The sequence below is a fragment of the Myodes glareolus genome, chromosome 6 (assembly GCF_982192425.1).
Source record: "Myodes glareolus chromosome 6, mMyoGla1.1, whole genome shotgun sequence".
Classification (NCBI taxonomy): domain Eukaryota; kingdom Metazoa; phylum Chordata; class Mammalia; order Rodentia; family Cricetidae; genus Myodes; species Myodes glareolus.
Window position 1 is genome coordinate 9,779,888 of NC_142031.1, and position 16,278 is coordinate 9,796,165.

The 16,278-nt window shown below is 45.0% G+C and overlaps 1 protein-coding gene across 1 annotated transcript; it reads left to right on the forward strand.

The window, feature by feature from the left end:
* Positions 1 to 3,227: 3,227 nt before the first annotated feature.
* Cfap107 (cilia and flagella associated protein 107) lies at positions 3,228 to 16,241 on the forward strand. The gene is made up of 4 exons (XM_048418040.3): positions 3,228 to 3,539; positions 12,357 to 12,470; positions 13,422 to 13,599; positions 14,516 to 16,241. The coding sequence occupies exons 1-4, from the start codon at positions 3,429 to 3,431 to the stop codon at positions 14,695 to 14,697; spliced, it is 585 nt and encodes a 194-aa protein (XP_048273997.3). The 5' UTR covers positions 3,228 to 3,428; the 3' UTR covers positions 14,698 to 16,241.
* Positions 16,242 to 16,278: the final 37 nt, after the last annotated feature.

Sequence of the window (16,278 nt, forward strand, 5' to 3'; positions counted from 1 at the left end):
TGAGAATTTACCAGGGCCAGTCGGACTGGGACTGAACGAGGACGTGATCTAGCCAGATTCTCGGAATTTGGCCGGATTCTCTGACTGTGGCTGGCCCCGGGGTCTTTCTGAAAAGCCATTGACTATGACACTGGGACCTGTTTCCTCTGCATATACTGGATTTTGGGGATCCAGTCTGTTTGGACGCTCGCCTTCCTGGACCTGGAGGGAGGGGGAGGGAGCTGGAGCTTCCCACAGGGCAGGAAACCCTGACTGCCCTGGGGGACGGAGGGGAAGGAGGGGGGGAGTGGGGGGAGTGGGAAGGTGTTGGGAGGGGGGGCGGAAATGGAAACTTTTATAATTTAATAAAATTTACTAAAAAAAAAAATAATAAAAATTAACTTTATTTAAAAATGGAGACCCTACAGTTTGAGAACCCCTGCTCTAGGGAAATGGCCATCCATGGGCATCAGGAGATGGCTCTGTGCCTTAATTCTGATTGTCAACTTGATTGGCTTAATTTAAAAGTATCAAGGAGACTAGTGAAGTTCTCCCTGGCTGTGGCTGTGATGGCTCTCAGGCATTGATCCCTTCAGGGATCTGTCATGGGGTGAAACGAGGAAGGTGGCCCCTCGCTGAGGGAAGGTCGTCACTGAGGACCTGTCTCTGGGGCTCTGTTTTGTACTGGCCTCCTCTGTGCGCTTTTCTCTGTTTCTTGTCTGTTATGAAGTGGTGTTTGTTCATATCGCTGCAAAACTACCACCCAGTAATAGGAAATGTTGCCTTGTGGAAGCTGTCAAAAGCAAAATGGAGTTATTATTTTAAACACTAACCAAGTGGAAGCTGGGCGTCTTGGATGAAGGGTCCCCGTGCAGACGCCATGTTAAAAAGAACAATACCAAGAGACTCCACCAAACCACAACTGACTGTCAAGGCCACATCTATGATACCATCTTTTTGGTAATAAGTGGTTCTAACTGAAGCCTGGTGAGTGGCCTTGCTAAACCACAAACCAGCAGTCAAGGATGCTACCAGGAAGACCAAGTGACGAAGCTACTGCGCACATCACTGCCCATGAACACCTCAGAACCTACAAACCTGTATGCTCTTCTCCTCTTAAGCTTTGACACCTGACCCCTCCCCTGTGCAAACTTTCTTAAATGCACCTACAACTAACTATCACCTGTTCATCATCCCAGGTTGGAAAATATTATTTATTCTGAAATATATTATTTTCTTAAGTTTTAGAGTCTTTTCGTATGAGAGATATACCTCAGGTCAAGCGCACGCTTTTAATCCCAGCACTCGGGAGGCAGTAGCAGGCAGATCCCTGTGAGTTCAAGGCCAGTCTGGTCTACAGAGTGAGTTCCAGGACTGGTTCCATAGCTACTGAAAAACCCTATCTTGAAAAGCCAACAACAACAAAAACAATAGCAACAACAACAACAACAACAATAGTAATAATATACCTCAGACTACAGAGATAGATCAGCAGTTAAGAGTGCTTGTTGGTGCCATAGAGGACCCAGGTTCAGGTCCTAGCATCAGGCAGCGTACAACCATCTGTAACTCCAATCCCAGGAGATCTGATGAAAATTGTGGAATCAGTTTCTCCTTCCATCTACGTGGCTACCAGAAATCAAACTTGTGCCTTTGAAAGATTGTGTAGCATTTGCACCCATGTGGTATGACTGTGCCTGTACTGTGGCTACTTCAGACAAAAGTTTTTTCTAGGGCTGGATAGATAGCTCAGTGGTTAAGATCACTGACTGGTCTTCCAGAGAACTCAGGTTCAATTCCCAGCACCCACATGGTGGCTCACAGGTTTCCTCTAACTCCACTTCCGAGGAATCTGACATTCTCTTCTGACATCCATGGGCAATAGGCATGGGTGTGAAACACAAGTAAGCAAAATGCCCAGATGCATAAAACAAAATAAAACTTAATTTCAGTTTCCTCTATTTATTAGGGCATCTTTTTTTTGGTTAGCCTTTTTCCTTTTTCCTTTCTCCCCTTTTTTCTTTGTTTCTTTCCTCTCTCTCCTCCTCTCCCTCTCCTATTTACCTTCTTCCCCCTTCCTTTGCTAGGGTTTAAACTAAGGGACTTTTCACATGTTAGGCAAATGTTCTGCCGCTGAGTTACGTAACATTGCCCTAACCCAGGCTTTCACAAGAGCTCCAGAGCATTGCATCATATAGACATCCTCCACCATCTTGAACCAGCCATCTGTAGATAGATATCTTGGTGGCTCATGATCCTTTGGACTAGAGAATAAGCAAAATATTGGGCTCTGTCCCATTTAGCTGAGCCGAGGTCTATTTATTAATACATTGCAACCTCACCTTAGCTCCTGAAACACAGAATGTGAAGTGCTTATGAAATGAATGAATGAAGACTGAATGAATGAACCATATTGTGTTCGCTGCAAATGCAATGCAGGATTCTTCCCGGAAGCCCTTAGTCAGAGTTACAGACAGGGAGGAGGTAAAAGCTTGTGCTTTAAGCTGGAGGTGGAACTGATGTAAGTCTCAAGTGTCCCACCAGCTCGCTGGGTGACATTAGGCGCCTGAACCTCTCTGTGTGCTTCAGCGTCTTCAAGTACAAAGCAGATACCGTTATGGCACCAGCCCCCAAGAGACACGGTGAGGGAATGTGTAGAGTCCACAGATCTACCCCTCCTCCCGGGGTTCATCTTGAGGACAGTTTCTGGTCAGACATCTTGTTCCAGTTTCCGGCTAAACATCCTGTTTGTTCCTGTGCTCCCTCTGCCCGCCTGGTTAGCTATAGGGTCGTTGTTTACTCTATTTTGGGTTTGGTAATTTCCCACCTGCATGGGGGGAATTCCTTTGTGCAGCAGTTATGTATATAAGGAATTTCCTAAGCTTGAATAAACAGCATTCAGTATTATCTCCTCACGAATGACCCTTGCCTCCTGTGTGTTCTTTTATTCTCCAGGCCCTTGCCCAGCTCGCTAACGGTACAGTAGTGTGAACTATACCGTAGAGTCTTAGCACGGGCTCACATATCAGCACTAGGCAGTATTAAAATTCAACTCACGCTCACCAAAGAGTCCAGCAAGGGTGGTGTCCCGCTTGTAACAAAAGACACCTGGCCTTTCACTACCGTTTTCATGGTGGGGCCCTTTCAGTCTGGTTTCTTCATGTGGGGCCAACTCCGCTCCTCCAGAATCAACTGCTGCCTAGTGAAGGGTGTCTGCAGCCAGTGTCTGTCACCATGGAGACAGTCAACAAAGAGAATCCAAGATCACATTATTCTCCAAAGTGAGCTCTCCAGGCTTTGTTTTAAATTTCCTGAGCTTGACAGAGGGCCACCTGCTACCCACTCTGGGAAGGCAGATGAGGAAAGGAACGCTCAAATAACTCCCCCACCCCATACCTCTCTGTCCCCTGACTCTGCCGAGTCAAAGGGACGCAGGGAGGATCCTCACCATGTTTGTGACAGCAGCGGTTCCTCAGGCACTTTCCACACCAGGCTGGAAGATTGAGAAGAAGTACTCAACGAGAGTGCTCGTGGGAAACTGGGTGGAAGAAAGCAGGAAGGTAAGGAGGGACAGTCCATGGGGAAATAGCTCAGGGAGAACTGAAGTCTGCTTTTCTCAAATGGGAGGCAGCCTACAGTTAAGTCTGAACATCATGGTCTTCATGCTCTACACAGGAAAGATGCATTCACACAGTAATTAAGGTCCCTCCTTGTGTCTTAAAGACACCGTAGTAGGGGTATGAATACAACTGTACCTCTAGCACTGTTGTAACTGGACTATTTCAAGTAGCAGAATATTCCCCAATATCTTTGTTCTTTTAAATTTTATTATTATTTATTTATTAGTTTTTTATTTTTACTTATTTATTTATTTTAGGTTAGATTCTTTCCACCTACCCCTGGTTGTCCTAGAACTCACTATTTAAACCAGGCTGACCTTGAACTCACAGAGATGTGCCTGCCTCCACCTCTCGAGTGCTCGGATTAAAGGTGGCATGCGCCACCACCTTTGTACTTCTTTAAAGTGTTTTACTGGGTTGGAGACACGGCTCAGTGGTTAAGAGCACTTATTGTTCTTGTAGGAGACTGGAGTTTGGTTCCCAGCCCCACCCCCATAGCTGTGCTCACCCACGTGTTCAGGGGATCCAATGTTCTCTTCTGGCTTCCTTGGGCTGTATGAGCATGATGAACTTACATGCAAGCAAATACTCATACACATAAAATTGAGATAGTGAATAAATCTTTAAAACCAATAATGTGTGTGTGTGTGTGTGTGTGCGTGCGTGTGTGTGTGCGCTTGCATGCAGATGTCATATCCATTGCAACTAGAGCTACAGGCAGTTATGAATAGCTTGGTATGGGCAATGGGAACCAAACTTGGTCCTCTGCAAGAGCAATAGACACTCTTAACTGCTGAGCCATCCTTCAAACGTTTATTTGAAGAATTTCTACTGTCCCTTTCCTGAGCATAGCACCTACTGAAGCAGTCATGCACATCCTGCAGCGCATCATGGATATGTTGCTGCTAACTGTACTCGGTCCACAGCCACGCCCATCTTCAGTGTCTACTTTCAAATCAGAACAGGTTCTTGATGCTGCTTCACCTGAATGGGCCGCTTGAAACTGAATATCCTCCGTTGTGGCCAGGAAGAATGAGCCACTTGGAGCTCTGAAGACTGGGCTTGAGTTGTTCCATTGGTATAGTGCTTGTTTGGCACCCAGGTTCAGTCCCCAGAAGTGTATAAACTAAGAGGTGAGGTGTCACATGCCTGCCATCCAGAGCTCTCAGAACTCAGGAGATAATGGCACAAAGATCTCTATTTCAAGGTCATTTTTGTTAACAAATTGAGTACAAAGCCAACCTGATACATATAGAGATACATAGCGATGTAGATAGATTATGTAAATATATGCATATATACAATTCTATTTTTTTTTCCTATTCAGAGATATCTAGATAGCCTCAAATAATCTTGGGAAATGAGAAAGGAAAAGAAGTTAAGATAGAACTGATAAGGAAAAAGAAGTTAAGATAGAGCTTTGGTGTAGGGGGAATGGGAAATTTGGTGGTACTTTATGCCAACCTATGCAGATCTGTCTGTAAGACCTAGGATTTGAGGACCCTACAGAATGGGGCAGACTACAGTCTAATGCTGTAGACAATTTCACTTCCATTCCAGTGTGCTTCTGTACATGAACGAGACAAAGAAAGCAATGATCTAAGGGAAGAAGTTTGAGTTCAGGAAAATACGATCAGGAAAACATGTAAATGCGTGTCAGTAAGCACGTAATTATTAACAGAGCAGTCCTTTCCCAAACTTGATCAGGACAGACCAATTTAAGCACAGCGGTCTGGCACATTCTATAGATCCTATCTGGGAAAGCACAGAAACAAGGCAGAAACAGATCTCCAGATGTAGAGTACACAGAGGTGAGTGCTCAGCTCATCTTTTCACCAGACTGGGTTCTAAAGCTGTGCTCCGACATCCAACAGGAATAAACACGTCTTAGGAGTTGAACGTAAACATGTGCCTCCGGAGGCACAAAATCACATCCAAGAACATTTCAGGGAACAAAATGCCCTTGAGGTCAAAGGCCCTCTGCCTCTTTCCCTCCTGGAGCCTCTCTCACAGGTCTCCAAGGCATTGTTCACCATCACTTTGGATAACTAGAAAAGACTGTTTCCATGGAGAACATTGGCTGTCACCAGACACGGCGAGAGTCATCATTAACTTTACCTGTGCTTGACAGATGTGAGGAAGAGAGGCACCAACGGGAAAAGTGACCAGATGAACAATCGTTTAGGGTTCCTGTAGGAGAAACCTGCAAGGGAACCTGGATTATAAGTGTCTCAGACAAGAGATAACAGGTAGAGAAGGGCAAAGGTGGTAGAGAGCCTTAATCCCAGCACACTCAGGAGGTAGTAGGCAGATCTCTATGAAAGGAGGCCAGTCTAGTCTACATAGGGAACTCCAGGCCAACCAAGGCTACAAGGCTACATACTACGTAGTAAAGGGGGGGGGATGAATAGAGGAATCCAATATAATACCTGAAGAAAAAGCTGGGCTTTTTAGATATATGGGGCACATATCTATAATTTCAACACTTGAAAAGACTGGGCAGAAGCGTTATAAATTCAAGGCCAACATACACTGTGTACTGAGACCCTATCAAAAAAAAAAAAGAGAGAAAAGGGGAGCTAGTATTTTAGATGGAAACTAAGACACTTAATAAGAAGTGTGTATGTAAATATAATAAACTACAGAAAAACCCAGGCAGGATGTGTGCCAAGAAAATCCCTGAGAATCAGTTCAGCTTTCATGATGACTGGACCCAAAGACCAGCTAGCTCTTTTTTTTTTTTTTTTAAAAAGGGGGGGCTCCCCTTGCCTATATCTAGTCAACGAAGTGTGGAAGAGTTGGTGCTTTTAATTTTTAATTTTTTTCAGCAATGAAAAAATCATTAGACGTACAAAGAAAAAGGAAAGCATGCCAAAGAAATAAACAAGCTAGCAATCTTCCTAAAGAAACAGAGTACCGATGTTCATAGTGGCGTGTACCTTTAGTCCCAGCGCTCAGGAGGTAGAGGTAGAGATCTGGGTAAGTTTGTGCATCTCTGTGAGTTTGTGGTTAGCCTAGCCTACAGAGGAAGATTCTGTTTCAAAAAAATAATAATGGCTGAAACTATCATAGCTCGAGGAAGGACAAAGCTTCATGAACCCAAGAAGTTCAAGGAATTCAAAGGAGAACAAATGTACAGAGAGAGAGACACTTTGGTGATAGTCATGACAATCAAACTATTAGAAATCAAGGACACATGAACTCTTAAGAACATGAAAAACATGGGCAGGAGAGGTGACTCGGAGGTTAAGAGGACTTTTTAACTCTTTCAGAGCGCCCAGGTTCAATTCCCAGCACCCACATGGTGGCTCAAAACTACCCGTTCCAGAGGATCTTATGCCCTTTTCTGACCTTCAAGGACACCAGGCTTTTCATGTGGTACACAGACATTTATGCAGGCAAAACACTTATACTCATAGACTAAATAAATCTACAGAAGATGACAGAGGAGGAGGATAAAGAGAAGAAAAGTAGAAAGAAAGAAAAATAAATTAAATAAAAATCACAAACAATGACTTGTCCAGAAGGGGAAAGAGAAATAAAAATAGGAAGATAAATACATGAAAATAAAAACCACGGACAATGATAACAATAACTTATCAGAGGGCGTGTCAGTGGAGGCTTTCAGCAAAAATCTAGAAGCAGTGTGTGGTAATATATTCGGAGCATAATAAAACGTAAAAAATGTCAGCTGAGAATTCTATAGCCCACAAAACTCTCCTTCAAAACTGAGAAAGTAATGAAAACATTTCCAGGCAAGCAAAAGTTGAGGATGGTTATCCACCCGGAGCTCTGGAGATCCAGAGACCTGCCTTTGAGGTAATCATTCAAGTTGAAAATGAGATTCAAGTTGAAAATAAAGGGATGTTAGCTCACTTAAATGAAAACACACAGACAGAGATGAAAACCGGTATTGTATAATTTAAAATTAGTAACTACCTGTTATTCCATACACAATTTAGAAAAATTGATAAAAGTCACAGGTCTATGCACATGAGCACACAGCTCATGATGATGTAACTGTGACAGCGATAAAATGAAACAGGACCTGCAAGATAGCTCTGTGTGTAAAGGTACCGAACACCAAACCTAATGATCTGAGATGCTGCCCACTGAGCTCCACGTGTGTGCCATGGCCTGTTGCCTCCCCCCATGCATTTAGATAAGTAAAATGTGCTAAGTATTTAAAATACACACACTCTTGTTTTCATCTTAGGAAACTTACCTAATAACCAATTAAATCATGCAATAGAACTTTTTAGATGTTACTTTTATCGACTTCATCAAACCCCAGGTTTCATAGCTCCATCTGCACAATTAAATAAATAAAATGCAATAAGAGTCTGAAGAATACTTGTACGTGAAGACAGGTAGAAGGTTATAGTTTAACAGTTCTTACATTGTTCATGTTCCTTCTTATAAACTGTAGTTTTTCTTTTCTTGAGATTTTTGTTTACATTGGCAGAACACTGACATTGTGGTTAGTTGGGCTAGTTGCTTACAGATTGCTTTATGCCCATCAGATAGGTCCCTATAATATTGTGTACTTTAGCAACGCGATTGCTGGTGGGGAGGCAGGTGGGAAGGTGGAGCTTGAAATGTGTTAAAGGGAAGTTTTAAAGACAACTTTACTTTGATGCTAGAAATGGAACACAGAGCTTTGTGAATGGCAAGCACTCTGCCATTGACCTATATTCCCAGAGCCTCAAAAATATAATTTAAAATTTTTAGCTGGGCATAGTGGTGCATGCCTTAAATCCCAGCACTGTGGAGGCAGAGGCAGGTGGATCTCTGAGTGTGAAGCCAACCTGGTCTACAGAGTGAGTTCCAGGACAGCCAGGATTACATAGAAAAACCCTGTCTCAAACAACCAATCAAACAAACAGAGGTTACTTTTATTCATTTATTTATATTGGGGTTGGTGCACTTGCCTTCACACACTTTTGGAGGACAACGTTTGGAAGTCAGTTCTTTTCTTCCACCGTGTGGGCTCGATTTGTCCAACTCTAGCCATCTGAATTCATGTAAAGCTGATGGATACTGAAGAAATTCCTTACAGAGTTTGCTTTCAGTGTGGCAAAATTAGCCATTTGGACAAGAAACTGCTCTTGACCTGACTGCTGACAGTAGAATACTGTCCAAATAGGACCAGTAGAGCACAAGGAAAAGTAATTAATAAACTTTGCTAAAACAAGATATGACAGCCCTTCAAAAATTCCTGCTTCACAGAAAAATTTGTAAGCCAGAGATGGCAGCAAGTAAATGAATAGAAATTGTTTCATTTAAGTTAGAAGAGCCAGTTAGAAACAGGCCTAGCTGTCGGCTGAGCTTTCATAATTAATATAACGTCTCCATGTTGTTATTTGGATGCTGACAGGCACAGAGAAAGACTCACTGCAGAAAGCACCTTCACTGGGTAAACCATCTCTGCTGCCCTGTAATTTTAAATGTAAGAAATTCCCGGCTTGAATGAAGCTCAGTTTTAACACGACCTTGAGAGGAAGGTGAAAACAGACATGGAAAACATAAAAACAGACTGTATCTATTTAGACTAAGGCTCTTGCTGCTAATTACATTCTTGTTAAGTGTGTGGGTGTGTGACAGTTTACTAATAAAATCACCTTACACTTTGTTGAATACTGTGGGGAGTTGTTAAAGGCTTGAAAATCTAGGTTTCAGAAACTATGCTAAGTGTTCAAATATTATAAGAAATTACAATATCATTTTGTTTAGTCTGAGTCTGTTGCAGGTCTTGGAATAAACCTTCACTAAGTGATTAAAACAAGGGCTGGGCAGATGGCTCTACGGTTAAGAACACTGACTGCTCTTGCAGAGGACATTCCCAGCTCCCACATTGTAGCTCACAACCACCTGTAATCTGATGCCCACTTCTAGCCTTCGCAGGTCCCAGTACACATACATACATGCAGGCAAACACTCATACACATAAAATAAAAATGAAAGCAACATCTATTTTAAAAGTATCTCAAGCTGGGTGGTGGTAGTGTTTGAATTTCATCCCAGCACTCAGGATGCCGAGATAGGCAGATCTCTGAGTTTAAGGCTACCCTAGTCTACAGAGTGAGTTCCAGGACAGCTAGGACTGACTGCATAGAGAAATTTTGTCTTAAAAAAATGGTGGTAAGGGGAGATATCTCAGTGCTACACATTTAATATTGGGTAGAACAATCAGACAGAAGATCAACATGAAAACAAAGGGGTTGAACAATACCACAAACTGTTTAGACCTAATATATGCAAGTATTATTCCACCTGACAGAACAAGGAGATACATGTATATGAAACACCCATGAAAAATTCATAGAATAGACCATGCCATACACCACAAAACAATTCTTTCTTTTTTCTTCTTTTTTTTGGTTTTTCAAGACAGGGTTTATCTGAAGCTTTGGAGCCTATCCTGGAACTAGTTCTTGCAGACCAGGCTGGCCTTGTACTCACGGGGATCTGTCTGCCGCTGCCTCCCGTGTTGACAGGGGTTTCTGTCCCAAAGAAACACACAGAGGCCTACATTAATTATAAGCTGGTTGGCCTATTAGCTCAGGCTTTCTTATTAGCTAACTCTTACATCTGACATTAACCCATTATTCTTGTCTGTGTTAGCTGCGTGGCTTGGTAACTTTTATCAGTGAGCATTCTCATCTTGTATCTTCTGTGTCTGGGTGACAACTGCACACTGACCCTTTCCTCTTCCCAGCATTCTTCTGTTCTGGTCGCTCCGCCTATACTCCCTACCTGACTAATGGCCAGTCAGCATTTTATTCAAGTCATATGAGTGATAAATCTTTACAAGGTACAAGACCATTGTCCCACAGCATTCCCGAGTTCTGGGATTAAAAGCATGTGCTGCCACCACCCAGCTCCACAAAACAATTCTTAACAACTAAAAAAATAAAAATTGACATCAGACAAAGAGCCTCTTCTGATACCATACAGAAATAAACAAGAAATCAGTAGTAAGGTTGAATAGATGACTTGTCAGTTAAAAGTAGATATTGCAGAGGACCCAAGTTCAGGAGTCGGGACCCACCAGCATCTCACAGCCACTGGTAACTCCAACTCCAGGGCACTCAACACCTCTTGGCTCTGCGGGCACTTGCACTCACATTCACACATGCACATGCGCGTGCACACACACACAGAGGTGGGAGAGAGAAAGAAAGAGAGAGCAGAGAGAGAAATTAGAAAGCAGGATATAACAGCACTTGCTATATAACCCAGCATTCGGGAGGCTAAAGCAGGAGGATAGGGAAGAGTTTGGGGCCAACGTGGACTATACAGTGAGTCTGAGGCCAGCCTGGGCTACATATTGTGGCTTTTTTTTTTTTTGGAGGAGGCTAGAAAACTCTGAAAACAGGAGTTGTCTAACTGAAAATATTGACAAGGGGCTGAAGAGATGGCCCAACACGGGAAATGCTTGCATGCCATGCATCATAGCTTGCTTCCTGTTGTGATAAATGTCATGACCAAAAACAGCTTAGGGAGAAAAGAATATTTGACTGACAAGCCCCAATCACATACAAGTCAGGGCAGGAACTCAAGCAGAAGCAGCGGGAGGAATGCTGCTTACTGCCTTGCTCCCCCTGGATTGCTCAGCTTGCCTTCTTACATCACCCAGGACTACCTTCCCACAGTTGGCGTTGCCCACAGTAACGAGTCCCCCAGCAACAATAACTATTGGAGAAAATGCCCCCATAGCCTAGTCTACAGACCAAGCTGATGGAGGCATTTTCTCAATTGAAGTTTCCTCTTCTCAGACAACTCTAATTCAGCGCCGATCAGAAACAGAACACCATGAAAAAAACAAGAGGGTGGTGGTTTATGCCTTTAATCCCAGCACTTGAGAGGCAGAAGCAGGTAGATTTCTGTGAGTTTGAGGCCAGTCTGGTCTACAGAGTGAGTTCCAGGACAGCCAAGGAGGTCACACAGAGAAACCATGTCTGTAAAAACCAAAGGAAGGAAGGAAGAAAATAAGGAAGGAAGAAAGGAAGGAAGGAAGAAAGGAGGGATGGAAATAAGGAAGAAAGGAAGGAAGAAATAAAGAAAGGAAGGAAGGAAGGAAGGAAGAAGATGAAGAACAGGGACCTCAAAAGAGAAAGGAGAAGGAAGAAACTTATCATCTAGAGCATCGATTCTCAACCTGGGTATCAAATGACCCTTTCACAGGGGTCACCTCTCAGATACCCTGTATATCACATATCTACATTATGATTCATGATGGTAGCAAAATTACAGTTATGTAGTAGCAACAAAAGTAATGTTAAGCTGCGGGGATCAGCCGAACCTGAAGAACAGTATTAAAGGGTTGAAGCATTAGGAAGGTTGAGAACCACTGGCCTAGAGGAGTGTTGACAGCAAGAAAGGACGAAAGTGGGCTGGAGAGACGGCTTAGCGGTTGAGAGCCCTGGGTTTCAATTCCTAGCTCTCACATGCCAGTTCCCACTGTCCGTAACTCCAGTTCCAAGGGACCCAACCCCCTCGTTCGGACATACACACAGGCAAAACACTTATGCACATAAAATAAAAATAGACTTTGGGAGAAAGAAAGGACAAAAGAAAGTCACTATAAGTGAGTCTGGAGCAGGCTCTGAGCCCCTCAGCTCCTGCCCTTCCTGTGTTGTTCGGTTTCCTGGGTTCTTCTTCGCTTTGTCCCTGTGCAGTGGCTGAGGGACGCAGCAGGGGTAAGAAAGGCATCAGCATCTCAGACGTTCTCACGGACATTGTGTTCTTTTCCAGTTCACCAAAGCCACTGACCACACACCCCAGTGCATTTACAGGAAGGAATACGTCCCCTTCCCAGGTCACAGACCGGACCATATTTCCAGGTGGTATGGGAAAAGGAGAGTAGAGGTAAGTGACTTTGATTATCAGGTGGGATCATGCCAGAGGCTCTAGAATCCTAGCACCTCCAGGTACAGCAGGGAAGGACACCCTCTACACGAGTTTCTCTGGATGTCTCCCTCCAGGCTCGCGATGGGGATAGAAAGCTCGTCACCATTTGTCCATAGGGCATAGCTGTGCTGTGTGCCACCGTGCTCTTGAGAATCCCAAGTGAGAGTTGGGAGTGTTTTGTTTGGGCCAGCCTGTTGTCTCCCCATCCTGGGTCACCCCATGTCCCCCAACACCTGTTTAAACTCAGGCCAGTGGTAGAAAGGAGTGAGGTGTGATTTGTGAGAAGCAGAGCATTTTAGTGAGGGGAGGGGCCCAAGAGAGCAGCTACTCAGAATGCAAAGGCAGGAAGCAAATTCTTCCAAACAAAAAAGCAGCTTTACCAGCTGAGCCATCTCTCCAGCCCAAGCCACACCTATGTTAAAGAAAGATTCCACAAACCTGATTGACTGATCAGAACTTCCTAAGTGTAATGGGTTGGAATGGCAGATTGAGAGCCACTGGTTCTCCCACAGTAACTGAAGGAAATATGAGGTCCAAACGCTGCTTACCTTGGAAACAGGCAGCTGGGGGAACAAGACAAGACTGAACCAAAGGATGTAATGTCAGATCCCAAAGCTGTACCCCGGGTGGCCCCGGCTGTTTCCATTCATCGAGCATCCTGACTTTAATTTTAATTTACCATGGTAGCTCACCCTGGGGATGAACAAACTTGGCCAGAGAACTGAAAGCGGCTAGCTGGGGTTTACAACTAAAAGAGGGATGTGACCCAGTGAGGTAGACACGTCTGTGACCCCCGGAGGTCTCTGGTGACCAGCGCAGGCTTCCTCTTCACTGTGCCTCAGCCTCGTGAGACTTGATTACTGCCACCATCCCAGGCTGGTAACATGGCCACTGTGTGTGTCCTTCCAGGGTCTCCCATACAAGCACTTGATCACTCACCACCAGGAGCCCTCACATCGCTATCTGATCAGCACCTATGATGACCACTATAATCGCCACAGTTATAACCCAGGCGTGCCCGCCCTGCGTACCTGGAATGGACAGAAGCTGCTGTGGCTGCCAGAGAAGTCTGACTTTCCCCTTCTTGGTACGTTTATAACTGGGAATTTCCCCTGTATTTTGTCTATAAGGGGAACATAAATGCACAGGGCTGAGGTGTGCTCCCCTCGCAAAGACCTACAGGAGCATTGGGGTGAGGTCACAGGAAAATGAGCCTCATTTGTCACTCAGGGCTGCCCCTGCCTTCTTCCCTTGACATCAGGGACAACCCTGTAATGACAGCCTCACCAGGACCAGAGCTAGTTGGAAGCAAAACATACTCCGTACTCCCGTGCCTGGCATTCCCTCTAGGCACAGCAATTGAATCTTCCTTGGGGTTCCTGGGGAGACATGGTGGTAACAAACACAAAATGTTTCTGCCTGAGGGAACTGATGATCCAAGAAGGAGACTCGTTAATAAATAAGACTGAGCAAACAAGATCCAGACAGGGGTGTATACTGTAGAAAAAAAGAGGCAGAGTATTTTAGAACGTCTTTTATTTATTTATTTATTTATTGGTTTTGTTTGTTTGTTTTGTTTTGAGGCAGGGTTTCTTTGTGTTGCCCTGACGGTCCTGGAACTAGATCTGTAGACCATGCTGGGCTCGAATTCACAGAGATAGACCTGCTTCTGCCTCCCGAGTGCTGGAAGTTAAAGGCGTGTGCCGCCACCATCCAGCTTTGAGACCGGTTTTTCTGTGCTTTCTGGCTTCTGCTCACCCTGCCAGCCTTGGCTCTTTATAGAACAGCCTGGAAAATGTGGCAGGAGTGGAAGACAGACAATTGCTCCTCCTGTTTGCTGGCTCCTGTGCCCCACCCCAGCAGCTCCTCCAGGAGTCTTCATCGGCATGACAGTGCCGTTTCAGAACCAGATAGATATAGTGCTCGGATGGCCGAGGCGGCACCTGTGTGTCTGCTCATAACCGCTATGTGTAAGAGTCACCCAAACCTGGTTTCTCTTGCAGCACCCCCCACAAACTACGGACTGTTAGAGCAACTGAAGCAGAAGTGGCTCGCGCCCAAGACTGGCCTGAGGGAAAGCATTTATACCACATCCTACCCCAGGCTGCCAGTGTGCGCTTTGTCCAGGAGGGAGCATGCCATCCCGGTCCCTCCCCCTCGGCTGCACCCCATCCCACGCTTCTGAGAACCGCCACTCCACTTGCAATCTAGCCAGAGACAGCAGGAGACCCACGGCCTCGTTGGACTTGTCAGACAGCAGCATCTGCAGATGTAGCCCAAGAATTAATTATGGACCATTGTTGTGTGTGTGTGTGTCGGGGGGGGGGTGTCCTGGAATCATGATCTGTGTTTTATGGTACCTTCTCTCTAAACTCATAGATTGCTGTTCTTTCCACCCGATAATTAAAATTCCTTTACACTACCGCAAAACCGCAAAGCCACGTGTGTAGAGAGGCCAAGCAGACACTGCAGGAGACAGAGAGTCCTGAGCCTATTGTGTTTCTGGTCATGGTGACCAGAGATCTGACAGACAATAACTTAAGGGAGGAAGGGTTATTGCTGGTTTACAATTCCAGGGGTACAGCCAGCCTATTGTGCTGGGGAAGACAGGGCGACACAAGCCGGAGGCAGCCGGTTCCCTAGCACCCTGAGTCATGAGTCAAAAATCTGGCAACTCAGGGTGAAAAACAGACTCAGCTGAGACCCAGGAGGGAGCCGCAGAGAACAGGGACAGTGGCCTGAGGGCAGGATCAGAACAGCCAGTGATAAGGAAGGAGTCCACCTCACTGCTGTTGCTAAGGTTATAGGGCAGGTGTGCTGGCTCAAAGGGAACGTCACTGGACATTGGCCTCTGCTCTGGGTTCGCAGAAGAGGGCTTTAAGAAAGTTGGAAGAATAGATTTCCTGGGGTTAGAGAAGTGACTCAGCGGTTAAGAGCACTGGCTGTTCTTCCAGAGGACCCAGGTTCAATTCTCAGCCCCCACACGGCACCTCACAACTGGCTGTGACCCCAGTTCCAGAGGATCTGGCATCCTCACACAGATAGGCAGGCAAAACACCAGTGCACCCAAAAATAAATCTTAAAAGAGAGAGAGTAGTGTTAAGTTTAAATCCTAGTTAATGAGAATCCGCTGTCACTGATGTAATAGGCCAATCAAGCCGAATTAATAAATACAGGTTTGGATTCCCCGGGGTTGGAGTGAAGCTTCCATCCAAACAAGTAGGTCTCCTGAGAAAAGAATATAGTCTTGCGCTCATCCAGGACAGGGTTCCACCTGCCATGGGCATCTGTCACAAGTTGAAAATAGGCTTCTAATTTAGCATCTTTGTACTGTATTTGTTTCATATTTATTTATGGGGGTGATCATGTGTGCACCACAGTGTATCTGATCAGACAGAGGACAGTGTACTGGAGTCAGGCTTGGCGGAACATTTACAGCCCAGTCTTTCTCTGAAAAGCGTTCCTCTGCTATGTGCCTCTACCCCACCCACTCGAGCTGTTGGCATCCGCTACTGTGGGCACTGTGCCCTGTATAAGATGATGCTTTACTACCCACAGTGGTGGAGCACGCCTTTAATCCCAGCACTCGGGAGGCAGAGAAAGGTGGATCTCTGTGAGTTGGAGGCCAGCCTGGTCTACAAGGCCTAGTTCCAGGACACCTAGTGCTGTTACACAGAGAAACCCTGTCTCGAAAAAAAATAAAACAAAAAACAAACAAACAAACAAAAAGATGATGGTTTATTGAGTGTGCATGAATAACCTGTTG